We start from the raw sequence: 21,649 nt of genomic DNA on the forward strand, positions 1-21,649 counted from the left end.
AATGTTTGTGACAGTCTTCCTATCAGACACTGAGAATCTCTTCTAGATAGCTTTAGCAGTAACCAGTGTTTATTACTCTGCTGTCCTGTCTGATGTTATCTCTAATTGCCTAAATCTCAGCCCACTTTTGCTACCAAGTAGCCACAGAGAGGAAATAAGATATTTAAAAAGGTGAGAGGTATATATTTCAGTAGAGCACTTGCCTGGCATGGGTAAGGCCTTACCTTAGTCCAGTCCCCAGCATTGGAGAGAGTAGGGGTTAAGAAAGGAGGGCAATAGAGAATTGACCAATTTGAAACATTCATCCTTCAAAAGCAGTGTTGAGAACATTTAACTTCCAAGAGTAAGGGATGGGCGTTTGTAAAACAATTGCTAGGCAATGAACAACTTATTCAGAATATGTAAATGATGCTTAGATTCAACAATACACTTTGATTTTTTTAATAAACTAAAGATTTGAGCAGATCAAAGATGGCAGATAAGTACATGAACATGTATTCTGTGTCACTGGACATTTGAGGGACACAAAACCACAACGAGATCTCTATATCCTCACCTACTTAGAATGGCTCGAAAAGCAATGGTGAATTTAGGGACCACTAGGATTCTCATGGTGGTGAGAGTGCAGAGGAACAGTACTTTAGAAACCACTGCTTTGTAGCTTCTGAAAGATGAATTCTGTGTGGATGTACATTTGCCTACATGTGTCTGTGTACCATTTGTGTGCCTGGTACCCATAGAGGCTAAAAGAGGGCATGTATCCCCTGGAACTGGAGTTAGATGGTTGTCAGACTCTTTTGTGAGTCCTGGGAACTGAAGCCTGATCCAGTACAAGAGCAGCCAGAGCTCTTACCTGCTGAGCCCATCTCTTTGGCCTGTCTCTTATAAATTTAAGCATAGATTTCTGACCAGGCATTTTCACCCCTATGCTTTAACACAGGAAAGGAAACCATGTAAGTACATTGTGAGCTGTAAACATGTTTTTCCCAGAACTGGACAGTGTATGGTTCCAGTATGCAGAGCTGTAGGAGAGAAAGAAAACTATGGTGCTGGAAAGCAGGTCTGGGTGGGATAACTGAAGTGGCACTGTGTTTTCATTGTTTAGTGAAAACTCCATGAAGTTTTGTAACTAAATCCATGTAGATCAGACCTTGTATGTTTAAGACTGTGCTGCTCTTGAAATTTTACCTTTTTCTTATTTTCTTTTTGAGGCAGGCTCTCTCAAGGCATAGTCTTGGCTGTTTAGGAACTTACTTTAAAGATCAGTCTGGCCACAAACTCAGAGAGATCTACCTACTGCCTCCCAAGTAACTGGGACTGAAGGCATTTGTACCAGCCTGAAATTGTATATTTTTTAATGACGAATTTTACTAAATCTAAATGATACCTCAGTAAGTCTTTAGGAGATACCTCATTTGTGTAAATAGAGCAATAGGCCTGAAGATAGGAATTACCTAAAACTACACGGACTGTGTCTTGTGGCTGTTACCTCTTGATTCCCAATCCTACTGCTGATTGGGTGTCTCAAGTCTGAAAGCTCTTGAAATAAGGAATTGAAGCCTGTATTCTTGAGACTAGCAGTACTGTACTGCACAGAGTGTGTGCTCAGTGGATCTCTGCTGGGTGAATGAAAGGGAGGTTGCACACTGTGCCTCCTTGACTGGGGCAGAGAAATCAGACATGGCTCATGGTTTGGTTTTGGATTTCTGAAATTCATCAGACACATTCTCTAACAAAATGGTTCCTTAGACCACTGTCTCTTTTCTTAAGAGATCACATCTCTCACAAATGTAAGTGAATTAATGAGGGATTAATCTCTTTCTGCAAAAGTTTAAGTAATGTTTTCTTTAAAAAAAAAAGATTTATTTATTAATATATCTAAGTACACTGTAACTGTCTTCAGACACACCAGAAGAGGGCGTCAGATCTCATTACGGATGGTTGTGAGCCACCATGTGGTTGCTGGGATTTGACTCTGGACCTTCTGAAGAGCAGTCAGTGCTCTTACCCACTGAGCCATCTCTCCAGCCCTAAGTAGTGTTTTCTAATGTTGAAAATGGAAGGTATCATCATCCTACATTTTAATCTGAAGCCAAATAAAGTGCAGTAAAAGCACAGGTTGATCTTTAATATTAAATAGAGGATTAAAACTCACAGCTTTCTCTGAAGCTCTCCACTCTAAGTCCAGCCTCCTCTATAACTGAGAAACCGTATCAGTGGCCCAGAATTAACACAACTCTTGATGACAATTTTACTTTCCTTGCATGTGCAAGGTTTTAAGTTTTTAGTTCTGATTTATTTTCAAATATTATTTAGCATTAGCAAGTTAAGACTCTGTCCGAAGTATTTGAGTGTCATGTGTGTCTGTCTTAATCCGCACAGTACTATTGTTATCTGTATAGTTGAGGAACCAGCAGTCCATGGAGGTTAAACGATGAGAGGTACAGCTGGATTTTGCTGTTAACCCAGGAACTGACCACTAATGACAATACTCTGATGGCGCGTGCATGACTGCTTAGCTTAGAATTTGATTTGGCATCAAAGAGCTATACTTACATAAACTGAGGAAGTATGATGTCTGAGAGAAGTAATTTAGAGTTGTTTAGGTATAATTAGTTTAAAAACAAAACTCACAGTGATTTTGAGAGACCTGGGCACAGTAACATGGCCTTTGCTAAAGCCAGGAAAGTTACTTATTTTGTCTGTGCATTCCCTTTAAAATTGAATTCTGTGCTTGACAGTGCCATCCACGAGCATAATGTATTTGATCAGATTCACCTGTCCTTCCCCCTTTGTCCCCCTCTCACTCTGTCCTTCCCAGCACATTCCCCTCCTATGTTCATGCCCATGTATACGTATATGGACATAAAGCACACATATGGACTTGCTGGGAGTTTAATCAGGGTTGCTTGAATGTGTGTCCATGGGTTGGTCTTAGTTACTGTTATCATGAGTGACTTACCAGTGGCCACACCACCAGTAAACAGTGACTTTCGTTCCCCCAACAGCTTTAACTGCCAATTGCTCCTCAACTAGGAGTGAGTGGGGGATCATGGGCCCTTCCACCGTCCATGCTGCAGTGTTGGTGGGTTCCGTCTTGGGCAGGTTTTATGCAGGGAGCCACTGCTGCTGTAAGGTCCCAAGTACAGCAACCATGCCCTGTCCAGAGGAAGCAAGTCAGAGCACAATTTACGGAACAGCCTCATTACTGTTCCGCCTTTTTGTCAGAATACTTTACAAGTGAATCTGTAGTCATTTTCTGACCACACCAACTCTTTGACCTACCAGACTATTGGGTTTTTACTCTCACTGTCAGCATCACCAGCCTTAAACTAGCTCAGTCTTAGATGGAAGTTACTCATTAGGCGAATCAAATGGATTATTTCTGCCAAAGTCATCAATAGCAAGTTTCCAATGTGATCTTACAGATTCCTTCACAGAACTGTCTCAAAATGTGATACCAACACTGTAATTGAAAGGCTACCTTTCTGTGTACTTCCAACTTAGGCTTATTTCCATGGTATGTTCAAAATGTTTCTACCTTTTTCTGTTTTCCCTGTGTACTCATAATTTCTTCTAGATCCACAGCACCTGTTCAAATCTCTGCATAATTAGAACATTTCACATTATATAATAGAAATGCAATTTAGTACATTTTACTTCCATTTGTAATTATAAACATTTTAGAAGTTTACAATATTAGACAGTACTTTTTGTCCAAGGACAAAAAAAAGTGTATTAATATATCTGCATTCAGATTAGAGAGCATACAAAATTATAATTTTTAAATTTTATTTTTTATTAGATATTTTCTTTATTTATATTTCAAATGTTATCCCCTTTCCTAGTTTCCCCCCCGAAAACCCCCATCCCCTCCCCGCTCCCCCTGCTCACCAATCCACCCACTCCCACTTCTGGCCCTGGCAGTCCCCTATAGTGGGGCATAGAGCCTTCACAGGACCAAGGTCCTCTCCTCCCATGGATGACCGACTAGACCACTGCCCACATCACCTCTCAGTCCTGTTCAACCAGAATACGCCATTCTTAGGAAAATGACCAGCATCCTTGCACATGTTCTACACACAGGAGCTCTGGAGACATTGCACCAAGCCTTTCTTTAAGTGAGTTCTCTGGGTGTTACATGCCAAGAACTTCCAGGACTGGCAGTGTCTGAGTGAAGACAGGCTCTCATACCACGTTGTTCTTACCAGGAATGCAGGTTTTATTCATCGTTATTGAATGGTTCCAGTTTATTTTGATGCCGTGAGCTCTTGGGCTTTAACCACATTGACCAGGAAGTTCAGTGCTTTCCTTTCCTATAGTCATAGGACTTTCCTGATGAGAAAACCAAAGCTATGAGAATTTCATATATGCATATATGTTTTGATGAAGTCATACCCCCCATTTCTCCCCTCCAGATCCTTCCTTTCCCTCTCATAACGTTTAGAATTATTAGCTCCAGTTGCAACCATTTATTGCTAATCTCACTTTTCTTAACAACTCAATAATACTTGATTGTATAAATGTGCCACATTGTCTTTATCCATTCATCAGTTGATTGACATCTAAGTTCCTTACATTTTCTGACTATTGTGAATACAACAGCAAAGAAGAGGATAAGTAAATGTCTCTGTGGTAGGACATAGAGCCCCGTGGGCATATGCACAAAAGTATATGCACATGGTGGGGCTATTTCTAGCTTTTTTGAAAAATATCCACACTGATTTCCGTAGTGCATACACCAGTGTGCAATCCCACTGGCAGCTAATGAGTGTTCCCCTTTCTCTACATCCACACCAGCATTTGCTGTCATTTTGTTTTTTGATCTTAGCCATTCTGACTGGTTCTAAAGTAGTTGTAATTTGCATTTCCCTGTGGTTAAGGATCTTGAACAACAACTACCACTACTGCTTCTACTACTTCCTTCTCCTCCTATGTGCTTAGCCATTTCTGTTTCTTCTCTTGAGAACTCTGTTTAGTTCTACATCTCAATATTTAATAGGGTTCTTTGTTTTCTTGGTGTTTAGTTTTTAGGTCTTTTTTTATATTTTAGACACTAATCCTCTGTCATATATATGGCTGGTAAAGATTTTTTTCCCCATTCTGTTGGCTGCCACTTTGTGATGGCATCCTTTGCTGTGTACAAGGGTTTTTTGTTTGTTTGTTTCATGAGGTCCCATTTATTAAATGCTGGTCTTAATTTCTGCACTACAGGGGTCCTGTCTGGAAAGTTTTTTTCATGTGACTACAAATTGAAGTGTATCGCCTAATAGATCCAGTATACCAGGTCTTATATGGAGGTTGTCCTTGAACCTTTTGGAATTCAGTGTCATTCTTCTTTGTGAGGATTCACTGTTTAAGCAAAACTGTTGAAAATGCTGTGGTTTTTCCAGTGTATATTTTTGAGCTCTTTGTCAAAACCTAGGTTGGCATACAAGTGTGAACATATATCTGGATCCTCAAGTCTGAACAGTGTATCTGGTTTTATGCCAGTAGAGTGCTCTTTTTATTCTTTTTATTGTGATGTATTTATTGTAATGTGAAATCAAGGATGGTGATACTGTTATCCTTGTGTTTCCATAACAAATTTAAAATTATTGCCTAAGTTTTTATAAAGAATTGTTTTGGAATTTTATGGGATTGTGTTGAACCTGTAGATGGTTTTTAATAGGATGGCTATTTTCACAGTATTAATCCTACCAATCTATGAGTGTAAGAAGTCTTTCCATTTTCTGATACCTTCTCATATATTCTCCATTTTCTTTCTTCAGTGCCTTAAAATTTTCATTGTATGAGTCTTTCATATACTTGGCTAGATTTATCACAAGTTTTGTTGGGTTTTTTTGTTTGTTTTGTTGTTGTTTGTTTGCTTCTAAGCTGTTGTGAATGTATTGCTTCCCTGTTGGTTGGCAGTTTATAGAAAAGCTATCAGGTTTTTGTATGTTAAATTTTGTATAAAGTAGTCCTGCTTCTTTGCTGAATGTGTTTTATCAGATGTAGCAGTTTTCTGATGGAGTCTTTTTTATGTATAGAATTATATCTTCAAATAAGAATAGTTTGACTTCTTCCTACTTATATTCTCTTTTATTACCTTCATTTTTTGTTTTATTGTTCAAGGTTTCAAGTACTGTATTGAGCAAGAGTGAAGAAATCAGACATCCTTATCTTACTCTTGATTTTAGTGGAAGTGCAACAGTCCCTCTCTGTTGAGCCTGATGTTAGCTGTGGACTTGTGAGATGCTGGTGGTACTATTCGTTCCCATGGAAGACAGACAGTGTCTACCTGCTCCTCCCACAGTCCCAGTGACAAGCCAAGGTGCAAATTCATCAAAGTTTACTTTGAGGAAACAATGAGTTTATTGGGCTTACTTACAGAAAGAGCAGTCAGTGGCTTAGAGGTTGGGAGTAGGACCCATCGTGGATGTTGACTCCCTCATGGCTACAACAATGGAGTCCCTGATACTTTCCTGACTATATCATCCAGCCCTTCATAGAAACCCTGAGGCCATGTCCAATTAGGGAGGGGTAGACAGTCAACAACCCAGCTGTGATGCCCTGGGGAGCAGACCCAACTGTACTCCTCAAGGTGGTGGCAAGTTTAGTTCTGAGAATAGTCCTGTACAGCAGTTACCTTTATTATGTTGAGATGTCTCTCATATTTCTACATCCTTTAAGACTTTTATCATGAGGGATATTAAATTTTTTAGAAAGCCTTTTCTGCATATTGTCTTGAACCATCTTTGCATCTCTGGGATGAAACTGACTAGATCATACTGGTTGATCTTTTAATTGTTCCTGAATTTGTCTTCCTGCAAGTATTTTACTGAGAATTTTTGTGTCTGTGCATCAGAAAGAGAGGCCTACAATTTTCTTTTTTCGTTTGGTCTTTTTTTGGTTTTGCTATGGGGGTAATACTGGTTTCATAAAAAGAATTTTCAAGTGTTCCTTTTCTGTTTTATAGAGTAATTTGAGGAATGCTGGTGTTAGTTCTTCTTGGAAGGTCTGGTAGAATTCTGTGCCTAAGCCATCTGGTCCTGCACTTTTTTTAGTTGGGAAATATATAAATTTTATGTACATTGGTGTGGGTGCTGGGAAATGAACCTGGGTTCTCTATGAGAATAGACAGCCAGCACTCTTAACTCTCTCTAGCCTAAGTTGGAAGATTTATAATTACTGCTCGTATCACATTGGTTGTTATGAGTCTGTTTACTTATTACTTATTATGGGTCTTACTTACTTTATATTGATTTAGCTTTGACTGGTCATATACATCTAGAAATTCATCCATTTCTCTTAGATTTTTTTTCCCAGTTAGTAGAACACAGATTTGCTTTGTTCTGTTGTTAAGACAGGATCTCAGGTGTAGCCCTGGCTGGCCTGGAACTCACAGGGATCACCTGCCTCTTACCTTCCAGGTGTTGAGGTTAAAAATGTGTACCACCTCACCTGGCCTTGGAATAGAGGTGGGGTTTTTTTTGGGGGGGGGGTCAGGGGGGGTTAGCTTGTCTTTAATGATTGTCTGAATGTTCTAAGTGTCTTGTAACAGCTTCCATTTTGCTCTTAATTCCATTAATTTGGGTCTTTTCTCTCTTTTAGTTAAAGGTGTGTCAATATTGTTAATATTTTAAAAGAACCAACTCTATTTTATGGGTTTGTTGTATCATTTTTGTTTGTTTGTTGTTTCTATTTCACTATTTTGGTTTGTTTGTTTGTTTGTTTGTTTGTGTTTTTCCAGACAGGGTTTCTCTGTATAGCCCTGGCTGTCCTGGAACTCACTTTGTAGACCAGGCTGGCCTCGAACTCAGAAATCTGCCTGCCTCTGCCTCCCCAGTGCTGGGATTAAAGGCGTGCGCCACCACGCCTGGCTTATTTCACTATTTTGAGACCTGATTTTAATTATCTCTTTCTGTCTTCTTGTTTTCTCAAGGCCTTCAAGTACATTATTAAGTTATTAATTGGAGCTCTCTCACAAAATACTTTAAAGAGTTATTTATTTTTGTGGGTTTTAAGTTCTTTGCCTGCATGTTTGTATGTACACCTGTGTCAGCTGCCTTCAGAGGTTAGAAGAGGCCATTGGATGTTGTGGAACTGAAGTTACAGACAGTTGTGAGTAGCCCCGTGGGTGCTGGGAACTGAACTCAAGTTTCCACAAGAGCACAGCCAGTGTTCTTAACTGATAAGCTATCTCTCCAGCTCAATTTTTTTTTTTTTTTTTTTTGGATGGGGACAATGCTATAAACTTCCTCTTAAATCCCTTCATTTTGTCCCGTTGATTTCATATGCTGTGTCTTCATTTTCATTAATTTCTAAAAATTTCTTCTGGCTTGCTTTCTTGATGCAATTATCATTCTAATAATATGTAGCTTAATCTCCATGGCGGGGAAGTGTGGCAGGTCCTCCGAGGTGGCGGCGACACAAACGACACGCACGGACACCAAGGCAGGTTCACGCAATGGCTTCTTTACTTCGGGCTTTTTCCTTTTACAGCTCTTTTCCCCAGCAGCCTCTTCTTCCTCCATCCTTCTCGCAGCAAGGGCTAAACTCCTTCTACTTAGGGCAAGGCTATATTCCCAACTCCTGGCAACAACAGCTTCTCTTACTACTACTACTACTACTCACAGCAAGGGCTAAAACTCCTCACTTCTCTACTTCTGGCTTCCACTTAGGGCAAGGGCTAAACAACAACTCTTTCTTGCAGCTTTCCCTCTTACAACTCTCTCCATACTCCTTCTGGCTTCTACTACTGCTTCTCTTAAAACAGCTTCTTCTACTCACGGCAAGGGCTATAACAAAACTATTACAACTCGGCCGACTGACCTCCTTCTAGCTCCACCCCACCTCATCCAATTAGAATTCACACACGCTCCAGGCACGAGCTCAGGTCATTCACAGATAGGCTGACAGGTCTGGATCACGAGGAACCGTCCAGCCTGGCAGGCAGCCCATGCATGCAGCCTCACTGTGCATGCTCTGCTCGGGCAAGGCAGTAAACAAGTGCGCGCACCCGCTTCCCACAGGGAAGAACTTGTATTTTTACTGTTTGGATTGAATGTCTATAGATATCTGTTAGATCCATTTGGTTTGTAACATCATTTAACTGTAAGATTTCTGCCTTTAGTTTCTATCTGGATGACCTATCTATTGGTGAAAGTGGATGTTGGGTTTACCCAGTGTCAATTTGTTGAAGTTAATCTGGTTTTAAATCAAATTGTACTTATTCATAGAACTGAGTACAGTTGTGCTTGGTACATATAAGTATTAAGTTGTCGTATCCTCTTGGTCATTTTTTTTTCTTTAATGAGTATGAAGTGACCCTCCTCCCCTGACTACTTTTTATTCAAAGTCTTATTTTAGTCAGATACTAGAATAGTTAAGCCCTGTTGTTTCTTAGTTCCATTTACTTTCCATCGTTTTACCAGAAGGTGGTGTCTATCACTGATGGTGAGGCATGCTTCTCAGAGAAAGCAAAAAGATGGGTCCTGTTATCTAATCCCGTCTGTCAGTCTGCGTCTTTTTACTGGGGAATTGTGATCATCACTATTAAGAATTGTTGTGTATTCCCATCATTTCGTTGTGTTTGTAGTGTTTTCTAAGACCTCCTTTGACGAACTGTTCTGGAATTACTTATTCCCTCTTCTCCTTTGAATGTGCTTATCCTTCTCTTTAGGCCAAAGGATTTCAATTCTTTCCTCTGTAGAGCTGGCTTAGTGGTTGTAAATTTCTTTAATCTATTTTTATGGTAGAAGTTTTTCTTTCTCTTTGGCCCATGATAGATAGCTTTTCTTGGTATAGTAGCCAAGTCTGGCTGGCATTTGTGGTATTTCAGAACTTACAGAATATCAGTCCAAGCTCTTCTGGTTTTTAAAGTCTCCACTGAAAAGTTAAATGTTATTCTGATGACCCTGTCTTTATATGTGGCTTGGTCTTTCTATCAGCTTTCAAAGTCCTTTGTTTGTTCTGTATATTTAGTGTTTTGAATGTTATATTATGTGGGGAGTTTCTTTTCTGATCTTTTCTTTTTAGTGTCTGTATGCCTCTTGCATCTTGATAGGCATTTGAGTCTTTAGATTTGGGAACATTTTCTTCTATGATTTTCTTAAAAATATTTTCTGTGGCTTTGGGTTTCTTCTCCTTTTATATTTATGATTTGTTGGTTTGGTCTTTTTAATTGTGTCCCAGAGATTCTGCACATTCCATTAAAGGATTTTGGTGGTTTTGTTTTCGATTTAGCATGTTCTTTGGCTAAGTAATCCAATCATGTACCTATCTTCAAATCCTAACATCCTCTCTTCCAATTGATCCATACTGTTAGTGAGTCTTTCCATTGAGCTTTTAGTTTGACTTACTCAGTTTTTCACTTTGTTTTATTTTTGTTTAGTTTTTCTTCAAAATTTCTTTTTATTAAATTCTGTTTTCTTATCTTGAATCATTTTCTTTATTTCATTCAGCTGTTTGGGTTTTTGTCATCTTCAGTCCACTGTGTATTCATATTTCTTTGAGTTCCTTGAACATAATTGGAATTGCTATTTTGAAATAATTATGTGCAGTACCTAGGCTGATTTTCTTGGGAACCATTACTATGAAACTCATTTTTGGAGGCGACATATTGTCTTTAGTTATTTGTGTTGTTTGTTTTGTTGTAGTGGGACCTAGACATCTGGAATTAGGTCCTTGGTAGTGTTTTGTGGGTGGATATCTGTCCCAGATTTGAGTGGGCATTTGGATCTCTGTTTGCTCTTACCCCAGCTTGTCAAGTTATAGACCAAATGAATGGGACTTGGAGTTTAGTTCTGATGTGGGAATAGAGTATTACAAGGGGTGCCAGCTTAGCCAGGACTAGGTAAAGTTTATGAGTACAGGAGCAAAAATTAAAAGATTCTTGATACAAATCTTAGAAAAAGATTTGTGGCATGGGCTAGGGTTACAGCAGGAATAAGGGATGCTACTTGAGGTCCATGCTACTTGGGGTCCTCAAGTGGCAGGGTTTGGGCTACAGGGGGTTGGGTGTTTCCTATCTGTGCAGAGAAGCTACAGTCCCCAAGCAGCAGGAGTGGAGTTGGGTTAGAAGTAGGACTTCCCTACCTGGAGGAAGTGCCCAGGACACATGGTCCTCAGGAAGGTGACCAAAGCACATTTTAAATAGAGATGACTAGTCTTAATGTTTTTGCAGCATGAGATCCAAGGCCAAGGAACAAGAACAGAAATACTAGTTATAATGAGAAGACAGTATTGAGGATGATTTAAGCAGGTTTCAATTAGATACAACCAGTGAACTACAGTGTTGCTTACAGATGGCTGGTTGGTAGTTGGAGGGGCAGAAAGACTCTAAGAGACAGAGGGACCCAGCGTTTGCTCTGAGATTATGTCTCCTGGGAATCTCAGAAGCTATACTCAAAAGGTCTTACCAACATGTCTTCCTAAACAGGAGCTGAACAAGAACAACATTAATCATGCTAAAGTGGAAGGGGTGGGAAGAGCCCAGGAGGCCTCCGCTCCACACAGAGAACTACAGGTGACTAAGAAGTCCCGAGTGTGGAAGAAATAGTCTTCCCCAGGGAAGAGCACACCAATTGGTTACATAAAAACTAAGCAGGTTGTAATTATGTATTTAGGAATATATGTACATATATATAAATTCACATTCACACACATATGTAGATATAAAACAGTTAATGAAAAAAGAAGCTATGAGTTTGAAAAAAAGCACGGAGGGGTATATGGGAAGGTTTGGAGGAAGGAAAAGAAAGGAGGAAATGATGTAATTATATTCCGATCTCAAAAAAAAAAAAGAAAAGAAAAGAAATACTATAAAAAAATTTGCAGATGGTAGTTAGCAAGATGGTTCAAGGGGTTGAAGCATTTCACATAGCCTGATGACCTGGGTTTGACCCTAGGATCCCACAAGATGGCAGACAAAAGCCAACTCCCAATATTCTGACCTCACATATACTGTGGCACTCACACACCCCACACACAAGCTATACATATAATTAATTAGTTAACTAATTAAAATATAAAATAAAGTTAGAGGAAACAGCAAGCTGTAGAGAAAAGAAAGTCAGACTTAAAGGCTAATGTTTTGCTATGTTTTTAAGCTTGCTACCCCCAAACAATCCCAAGCATCTAGCCTTGTTTCTAGAAATCCCTGCTTGGAGCTTTTATCCCAGCAGATCTGAACTTGAATCACGTGTAGTTATCAAGCTGAATGATTCAACAGAGGAAATAGCTGGGTTCTTTTTCATGACTAGCAAGCAGCCTTAACAAACATCATATGGCCTCTCCTTTTATTTTGGAATGCTAGTTTCGTAAGTAAACTACTGTGTTAAATTAGGATGTCTGCTCCTGCCATATTTGTGGTATTGTGTGTGTGTGTGTGTGTGTGTGTGTGTGTGTGTGTGTGTGTGAGTGTGAGAAATACACGTTAACCCAAACAACAGTTTATCTAATTCCCTTTCCCAATACGTTTTCAGTATTTATAGTTCCATTTGTGTTATGGCTATTACTTGTTTTTTAATTCTCACACAAACTGAATGGTAAGTTGTGTTCCTTAGCTGCAAAAGCAGGCTTAGAAAAAGATTAAATAACTTGCCCAAACTGAACGGCAGAGCACAGGTGAGCAGCTGGGTTTGACTCCAGAACAGTACAGTAAGGTCCTCCAAAAAGCTGCTCCTCTGTAAAAGCAAAAGGACCAATGACTAAATCAGTGAGTAAAATTAAAATGTCAGCTTTAAATCTCTGGACATTAAAGTCTTGAAACAAACTGAACAGACTTAATGAGCTTGCTCATTAAGAACAGCAAGCTCTGTGGCAATTTAAACTGGGTGCCCCCAACCTCTCCCTGCTAGCTTGGAAAGCCAGTAGCCTCACAACCCTGTAGCTGTAAAAAATACCCTGGTAGACAGCTGAGAGGGCTCGGGACCCATCACACTTACAGACCCTCCAGGGACCTGCTACTGTTTTGATTTGTCTGGTGGCTCACTGATCATATCCATGTTCACAATTTATCTTTATTTGACCACATGACATTTGCTAAATACAATCACCATCCAAGGTATATAAAACACAGGTGGCTAAGGCTCTTTCACCGGTTGAAGATCAGAGATAGGAGGCAGGGGGAGAGGAGGGGAGACAGATAGGCAAGCATGAAAAGAAAACAGGGAAAACCGTGTCCCTAGGAGTCTTTGAGAGGAGCTCTAGGGTAGTCCTTGGAGTTTGGAAGAGCACAGCATGGCCAGGCTGTCCAGGTGCCCAGAAAAGAGGTGTAGAAGGCACCTCACATTTCTCACTTCTAGCTGACTTCTGCTCAATCAAGAAGTTTAAGCAGAGTTGTAAATTACCTTCTGTCCACAGAACCCTCAGCACAGGCTGAGATGTCTGTCAGATAAAGTCAGAAAGACTTCAAAGGCCACACACGACAGAAGATAGAGACTTTATGTAATTATCCCAGCAGAGTTGTGAACCAAACAGTAACAAGAATAAATCACAGAAAAAGAAGGAAGCTGAGTCCCACCTGGTACACATGGTGTGCTGTGTGCTATATGCCTTCCCTCTCTTTCTGGTTTTGCTTTCTGCTGTTATTTTTGAGACAGGATCTTTCTATGTAGCTCTGGCTGTCTTGGAACCTGTGTAGCCCTGACTGCCCTGGAACTCCCAGGCTGGCCTTCATTTCATAGAGATCCACCTGCCTCTGTGTCTTGAGTGCTGGGATTAAAGGCATTCACCATCACCACCTGGCTGAAAGTCCCCCCACTCCTCCCCCACCCCGTACTCTCTAAGTAGGGTTTCTCCGTGTAGCATTAGCTGTCCTTTAACTCACTCAGTAGACCAGGCTGGCCTCGAACTCACAGAGATCAAATTTCTAGTTTTTAACTCAAAGCTATAAGACATTCAAGGAAACAAAGAACTATGGCTTATAATGATTAAACAATAAAAGCAGTCAGTGGTAACTGAGGAATCTCAGCCTTTGACTCACCACCAGTGGTTTTCAGCCTTTCTAACTCTATGACCCATTAATGGAGTTCCTTAAGTTATGGTGACCCTCAAACATAAAATTATTTTGTTGCTACTTAATGACTGTAACTTTGCTGCTATTAAGAATCATAAATATATGATATGCAAGATAGGGTCGTGGCCCACAGGTTGAGAACCACTGAGATAGGATTTAACTCAAACATTTTAAGTATATACCAAAAGTAAACAATGACCTGACAAAGAGAAAGATCTGAAAGGTTTCTTCAATGAGAAATCTGCAGAAGATGGTATGAATAAAGTCTATTGATTGTGATTTTTCCAATGTAAGAGGCAGAAATAAAGATAATGAAAATGAACAGAGCATTAGAGACAAGTGTGGTATACCACATGCCACACCCACACAGTGGGAGTTCCAGAAAGAAGGAGAGGAGATGCCAGAGCACTGGGAAATAGTCATTCTGCATATTGGCTAATTTCAACAAACACAAAATAGGACAAATGTAAGATATTCCATGCCTAAACACATCCTAACCATTGAAAGACAAAGAGAATCTTGAAAGTACAGGAACACAGTGATTTCTCAGATGCAAGGATCCTCACTGCTGTTAAGAACTAACTTCTCTCAAAGCAAGTCACTCACAGCCAAGCTAGAAGGGGCTCCTGTGCACATGTGAGTACAAGAACCTGGGGAGGCCAGAGGCATTGGGTTCTCTGCAGCTGGATGTACAGGTGGTTCTGAGCTGCCTGAGAAGCAAACCACGGTCCTCTGAGCCACCTTCCCAACCCCACCTCTTCTCTTTTAAATAAGAGACTAAAACTGTTGGTGGTTTTCTAATAGATAAAGATGGGATTTGCCTAGTGACAGTAATAATGCAGAAGCTGTAGGAGAAATGTTATTGCACAGGGAGTTTTGAATTTAAAAGTACTTCAAGCTAGACTGGAGAATAAGGTGAAATATCACCTTTTCAAAATGTATAGTTCAGGGCCTGGAGAAATGGTTCAGAGGCTAAAAGCACTGGCTGTTCTTCCTGAGGACCCGAGTTCAATTCCCATTACCCAGATGGAGGCTCACAATCTTCTGTAACTTCAGCTCTGAGGGCTCCATGCCCACCAGGCATACATGTGGTTATGTGGTATGCAGATATACATGCAGGCAAAACACTCATACATTAAAATAATTAAAAATAATATTTTTTAAATTGCTGGGGGGGTTCTCAGTACTCCTCAATCCCCCCAACTCTGCTGGCAACCACAGATCTGCTTCCTGGCTCTTTGGGATTGCCTGTTGTGGAAATGTCATATAGATGGTACCATATTATATGTGGCCCTTTATGGCTCATGTCTTTCATTTAGCGTCCTGCTTTCAGGGTTCATTCATAGCATGTGTCTGTGTTTTGTTTTGTTTTGTTTTTTTTTCCACTTTTAAATTGGGAGATGTTTGTTTTGGTTCACAGTTTAAGAGGTTTCATTCACAGTAGGCCTCCCCTGTTGCTCTGGGCCTGTGCTGACACAGAATAGCAAGAACATGTGATGGAGCAAGGCTGTTCAACCCATGACTCAAGGTAGAGAAGGGAAACAGGAACCGTCTTGGACTCAGCTCTGCTCTTCAAAGGCATATCCAGGAACCCACTCTCTCCACCTGAAAGTCTTTCAGACTAAGCCATTGATTAGAGTTCTCATGATCTAGTTGTCTCCACAACTGTCCTCATACATGAACCCAGAGGCGTACTTCAATAGCCTGCTAGGTAGTTCTCAGTACGATCAAGTTGATAATCATGATTAACCATCCCAAGTAGACCCTTTATCAACTTGACTCCAAAACATCTCAAATTATATTTAATCTCTCAAGTACAGACAATAAGATGATGATAGTTCCACATAGCACGATATGACTACCTTTCATGCAATGGAGAACACACTCAGTCTTTCCTCCAGCTTCCCAGCACCTCAGTATTGCTTAAAAGTTCAAGTTCAGGGTCAACGAGACAGCTCAGCTCAAAGACATGCATACCCACGGGCTTGATAACCTGAGTTTAATCTGCAGATCACACAAAATGGCAAGCAGTCACAACTCCACAGAGTTGTCCCCGACCTCACACACATATGCATGCACACATACACAGAAAAAGGTTTTATGTTCAAGTTTGAAGTTTCTTATACTCCAGAAAACATTTAGCTGTGAGCCCCTGCGCAATCACAAAGGAAGCTCTACATTTCCAACAGAGTTTCACAGAGTGAGAGTTCGTTCCCATTACAGACAGGGCCACTGGGGCGGAGAAAGGGCCAGAGACAAAGACTGAAACTCAGCTGGACAAGTAGTAAACCATAGCTTCGGGCATGGTGAGTACCAAGGATTGGCAGCCCCAGCCCTATGTGACTTTGGTCACAGCCTCATGGCCTTTCTGTTGGCTCATTTCCTGGGGCTTTCCTTGGCCGACATTCCATGTGCCCTTCTTCTCCAACTTCTGTGGTTTCTGTGTCATCTTCGGCTTCATTGTCGCTGTTTCAAGTGCCCTCCCACAAGTTTCCCAGGGACTGATGTGCTCCACATTGACTGTCCTCCCAGGATTAGTGACCCTTTACTTGTTGCAGTTTTTCACGCCTGTGGAACCAGCGTCCCATGGACTCTAAGCTAAGGAGTAGTTTGGGTCCCTTGGTTTATAGCTTCAGTGGTTCCCGGTGCCTAAGCAGCTAACCTTGAGGAACTATTTCCTTAGGAAACCTTGTGCAAACCGTGCTGCTCTCTTAAAGGAAGGGAAGGCTTCCAGCTCTTTGTACTTTGATACCTTGACCTTGTGGTTCCGGAGACCAGCAAGACATTTCTGCCAGAACCATAGCTAGTGGTCATTTTTATCTCCTACTTCTCTGTTTACATAGTTTATAAAAAGCGAAGCGGCCAAAGAGACAATTCTAATGAACTACACATCAGAATATCTGAACACACTAACCCTTGTTAGCAAGTGTTAACTTCTGTGCCACTGCTCATTCAGCATGTGAGCTGTAAGGACAGAGTGGGTGGGGAAGACACCCGACAGGAAGTAAGGTAGTGACAGCTGAGAAGAAAGTTGAAGCATTGGAGACTGGAAGCACCTGTGACAGGAGGGCACACTGTGCACCTATACCTGCCTTGGAGCCTCCCTTTTCCCAGTCCCCTCTGCCCAAACCTCCCTGCATTCTGTTAAGTTTCCTCAACCATGCTTTCTGTAAATAAGAATCTCCAACTGGGCGGAGATGGCGCACGCCTTTAATCCAGCACTTGGGAGGCAGAGGCAGGCGGATTTCTGAGTTCGAGGCCAGCCTGGTCTACAGAGTGACCAGGACAGCCAGGACTACACAGAGAAACCCTGTCTTGAAAAAAAAAAAAAAGAATCTCCATCATTTCCGTTAAATTGGAGTATCGTCACTTGCTTCAGCTCTATTGAAAGACGGAAACTGGACCTTCATCAGTCAGGAAGGCATTCGTGGTGGTGCACTTGTGTAACCAATGTGTAACCAATAAACAGCTTGCTAAGAACATGATTTCTAGTAGAAAAGAAAGCCAGAAATCCACATTCATTGCAGGGATCGGGTCTAGATTGGTGGGCACATCACGAGATTTGCCTGTGACAGGCTCTGGTGGGCGTGGGTGCTGCTTCACAGCCCTCAGTTACAGACTTTCTGTAGTGGTGCCTTTACCACAGTGATGACATGCCTCCTAGTCATTGTCACTGTGGCAGCAGACGTGCTCAGACTGGCTGTGCTAAGTCACCTCGGAGTGTCTGGATCTCTAGGTGGCAGATGAGCTTCAGGAGGCATTCTAGTGAGGGACACACTCGGCAGGGCGGGCACGTGTGACTCGCTCCTCTATGTGGAGGGTACACAGGTGGGATCCTGTGAGGCTGGTGGGAGGCTGCAGCCTCTAGTTTGGTTTCCTTTTTTCTATTGTGTATGAATCTTTTATTTAGATGGATTGGTTACCTAGGCAACAGCTGCCGGGTAAAGATAGATTGACTGCTTGGAGAATGCAGTCATGGGTCCCTTCAAAAGGTAAAACCTGTGTGTAAAACAACAACTAGTGATTGCTTGGGCTTTTGCTTAACAAGAAGCCACACTGAACTATAGTTTTCAATAGAACCTCTGGAATGCCGTGTGATTCTAATTGTAGCATGTTTTTAATTGATTTAATTCCTCCTGTGTACCCACTGCTACAGGCCATTTTAGGTTTTCCCAGTGAAGTGCAAAGTATAGTTTCTTCTCTGAAAAGATGGCAGTCTGTTGTTTGTTTGTGAGTTTTGGTTTGGGGTTTTGGTTTTTTCAAGACAGGGTTTCTCATAGCCCTGGCTCTCCTGGAACTTACTTTGTAGACTAGGCTGGTCTCAGATATCCACCTACCTCTGCCTCCCAAGTGCTGGAACTAAAGGCGTATGCTACCATGCCCTGGTGTATTCTGTTATTTTGTAATCCCCACTTCTGAAGTTAGAGGATCCCTGAGTTCAGTACCCAGTACACCACTATTCCTCAGAGCTACTTTTTAACATCACCAGTGTGGCTGTGTGATGCAGACAAGATGTGTGGAAGAATCTAATGGAGGTAAAAGGTGGGCCAGAGACAATTCATTGAAATAAAGATGCAATTTAAAGGCCTGTTCAAAGTGTGGACATTAACAAAATCTCAATTCTAAAGCAATTGACTGCAGACTCTCTCAACCAATAGAATATGTGTGACTACATCATTGATGTTATCAGATTACATACAGTCTTACTCCAGAATGCAAAGAATAGCATTGACTAACCACGGTTGACACTAACCCTTCTCTATTTGAGGAAAATCTGTTTTCACTGGAAGCACAAGAGTATTGTTTTGAGAATCTCACTGCTCTAACAATGCTAAGCATTTGAGAGCCATGTAGTAATTTTTTGTGGAATTTTAGAGATTGAACCTGGAGCCTCATGCATTGAGCACACACTACTAACCACAAACTCAGCACACGGAAAAATATTTGGATTTTTTTTTTTTATGCAGTACCCTCTAATTGCTGATTAAAATTTAGTTGGCCTTTCTTGCAGAGCAGCTACAGGGCAGAGTGAGCGACATTATCATAAACGTTTGCTTGCTTCGCCCATCTCCTCCCTTCAGAGGTGCTGAGGATTCATTCTTGCTTGCTTGTAATAAGGAATTTTATCAATACAGGAGCAGAACCCCTTACAGCTCAACATTCATCAGGTTTTCTCCAATTTGCTTATACCTAACATTTTCACTTTATTGTTTGTTCTGTTCATATTTACTTGCTGTGGTTTAGCTAGACAGGGGAGGCAACAAAGATTGTCTTACTCAGAGAGCCTGACAATCAGCGGGCACACTGGACATCCTCATCCTGTGCTTAGTCAGAGAGCAGGGAGGACTCAGAGATAGAATGCCGGAGAGAGCTCTCAGTCCAATGCACCGGGTAGGAGCTTACGATTTGGGGGCACAAGGTAACCCTCAGTGCAGATCTCGAGTGGGTAGGTGGGGAGAGTTGCCAGTCAAGCTGCTTTTGTGTGTTGAATCGTAAAGACAGTTGCCTCCATAGTAGAGATCCACAGTGCAGTGTTGTGTGCAAGTGTCTTTCATCACGACATTTGCAGCTTTTATAAGCTCCACGACTACACAGAGGTAGTTTGTCAAAAGTCTTTTGCTGAATGATCAGGAGTGGTTTCCGGTTAGGAGTTCACGGGCGCTTCTGTGAATGCCTTCTCTGTTTCCAGAATTACAAATAGAATGCTTTAGCATAGTAAGGCTCTGCCCCACCTCAACTTATCATTCAGAGGAACCTTTTACTGCTTAAGAAGTCATGTTATCCCCTAGCAACTCTCAGTTTCTAGATTCCAAGCAGCACCTGAGGACAGAGTGGGTGGCAGTACTATGAAAGGGATTTGTTTATCTTCTCAGAGTTCTGGTCAGATAGATTATCATTAGAGAGGGATGGTCATAGCTCAGGTTTACAGCTTTATGGAGCCTTTTCACCACTTTTTCTTCTACACAGGCTGGACCACATGTCTGATCCCTGGAACCCACATCAGTATGGGAGAAGCTTGTTCTTGTTGCTCCACAAAGCTGTCCTTTGGCCTGCATGCCCCCCTCTCACCCCCAACACACACATCACTCTTTTACACCACCATACATATTGATACTACTAATACAGTTTTTGAAAATTAATGATGTCAGAGGTACTTTACAGATTGCTTCATAACTTGCATTTTCCTGTTATCCTGTGATGGTGTTAACTCTTATATAGTAATAAAAATAGTCAAACCTTTTAGTTTTGATAACTATTTAGTGTTTAATGCATTATGTAATTTTATATATTATCATTCTGTATATTTCAAAGTTTGTGTTTAATTTCTTAAAATATATTTTCTCAGTCAAAATAAAGAGCTACTCAATGAGTCTTGAATCTAGCAGCAGAGAAGACCAGGTCTTGCTGCCAATGTGCAGACTCAGGAAGGCCGGGGCCCCAGCCGGCAGCTTTGCTGTCTTCCCTGGAACTAGAGCAGTGCCTGACACAAGTACTCTGAAAACCTGTTTAGGAGGCCAACTCCTGAGCGTATACAGTCAACCTGGGCTCCAGTCTCTAGTCCTTGTAGAAAGATTGTCATGACAGAAAGACATGTGTTTGTTCAATAAATGGCTGAACTAACTGTCCTTTATGGTTCCTGAGGCTTGTTCTTGTTGCTTATGTTCATTTTTTACATTAATCCAAGCACTGTATCATTATAAACAGCAGCAGACTGCTGAAGAGAATTCCTTGATTAAATGCTTGGATTGTCCACACAGATACCAAGACTTAAGTTTGAAAGGGGTTTGCTGGGGCATATTCCCTGGGCATGCCAAGCATACTGAAGTACTCCCTCCCTTTGCATCTTCCCAGGAGCACTCACTGTGGGCCTGGTGCGGCAGTGTCAGACAATCCATGGACGAGACCGGACCTGCATCCCTCCTCGGCTTCCCCCAGAATGGGTCACCACCCTGTTTTTTATCATCATGGGAATCATTTCCTTGACTGTCACATGTGGTTTGCTGGTGGCTTCCCACTGGCGAAGAGAAGCTACAAAATATGCTCGATGGATAGCATTCACTGGAAGTAAGTAGCCATGCTTACTAAGTTGTTCTAGAAGGCAGCACAGTGGCAGTTTCACGACGACTATCAAGATCGGTCCTAAGGAGCGGTAAATCTTCCTGGAGCACCACTCACTTGGCCATGAAATAGACCACACAGTCCCATCAGCGTCCGCACTGCAAGACCAGGACGCCCACCCACAGCTGTAACTGCGTTGTGTGGATGCTCTTTTAATGAGGCGTTATTCCTTTCTGTAACTGAAGTGGTTCAGGTTTGTGCTGTGGAGCTACCAGTAGTCTGAGTGGTTTCCACTTCTGGAAAGTACTGGTGTCTGCCAGCAAAATAAAGATAAATCTGGGAAAACATATAACTTAGGTGAAGGCAGTCATTTGCTTTTTAATATTGTCGATTTTTGTTTCTTCTGGGTTGAATGACCATTGAAAAACCAACACATTTAGTTGTTGTAGTAATTGTCAAAGTTTCTTACTCTACTAAGCTATTCCCTGCAGTATCATGGATTTATATATTACATATAATATTAACTTGTAATTTGCAAAACTGATCTAATTTCTGAACACTTTGGAAGCTTATCCTTAGAGGCTA

At 41.3% G+C, this 21,649-nt stretch overlaps 1 protein-coding gene across 2 annotated transcripts in view; it reads left to right on the forward strand.

Moving 5' to 3' along the window:
* Positions 1-21,649, forward strand: part of Mosmo (modulator of smoothened) — a 57,235-nt gene that overhangs the window by 27,643 nt on the left and 7,943 nt on the right. For both annotated transcript variants that reach the window (NM_001164580.1, XM_006507689.3), the window contains exon 2: positions 20,858-21,070. In NM_001164580.1, coding sequence (NP_001158052.1) covers positions 20,858-21,070 — 213 coding nt within the window. The remainder of the gene's footprint in view (positions 1-20,857; positions 21,071-21,649) is intronic.

This window comes from Mus musculus, chromosome 7 (genome assembly GCF_000001635.26).
Source record: "Mus musculus strain C57BL/6J chromosome 7, GRCm38.p6 C57BL/6J".
Lineage (NCBI taxonomy): Eukaryota > Metazoa > Chordata > Mammalia > Rodentia > Muridae > Mus > Mus musculus.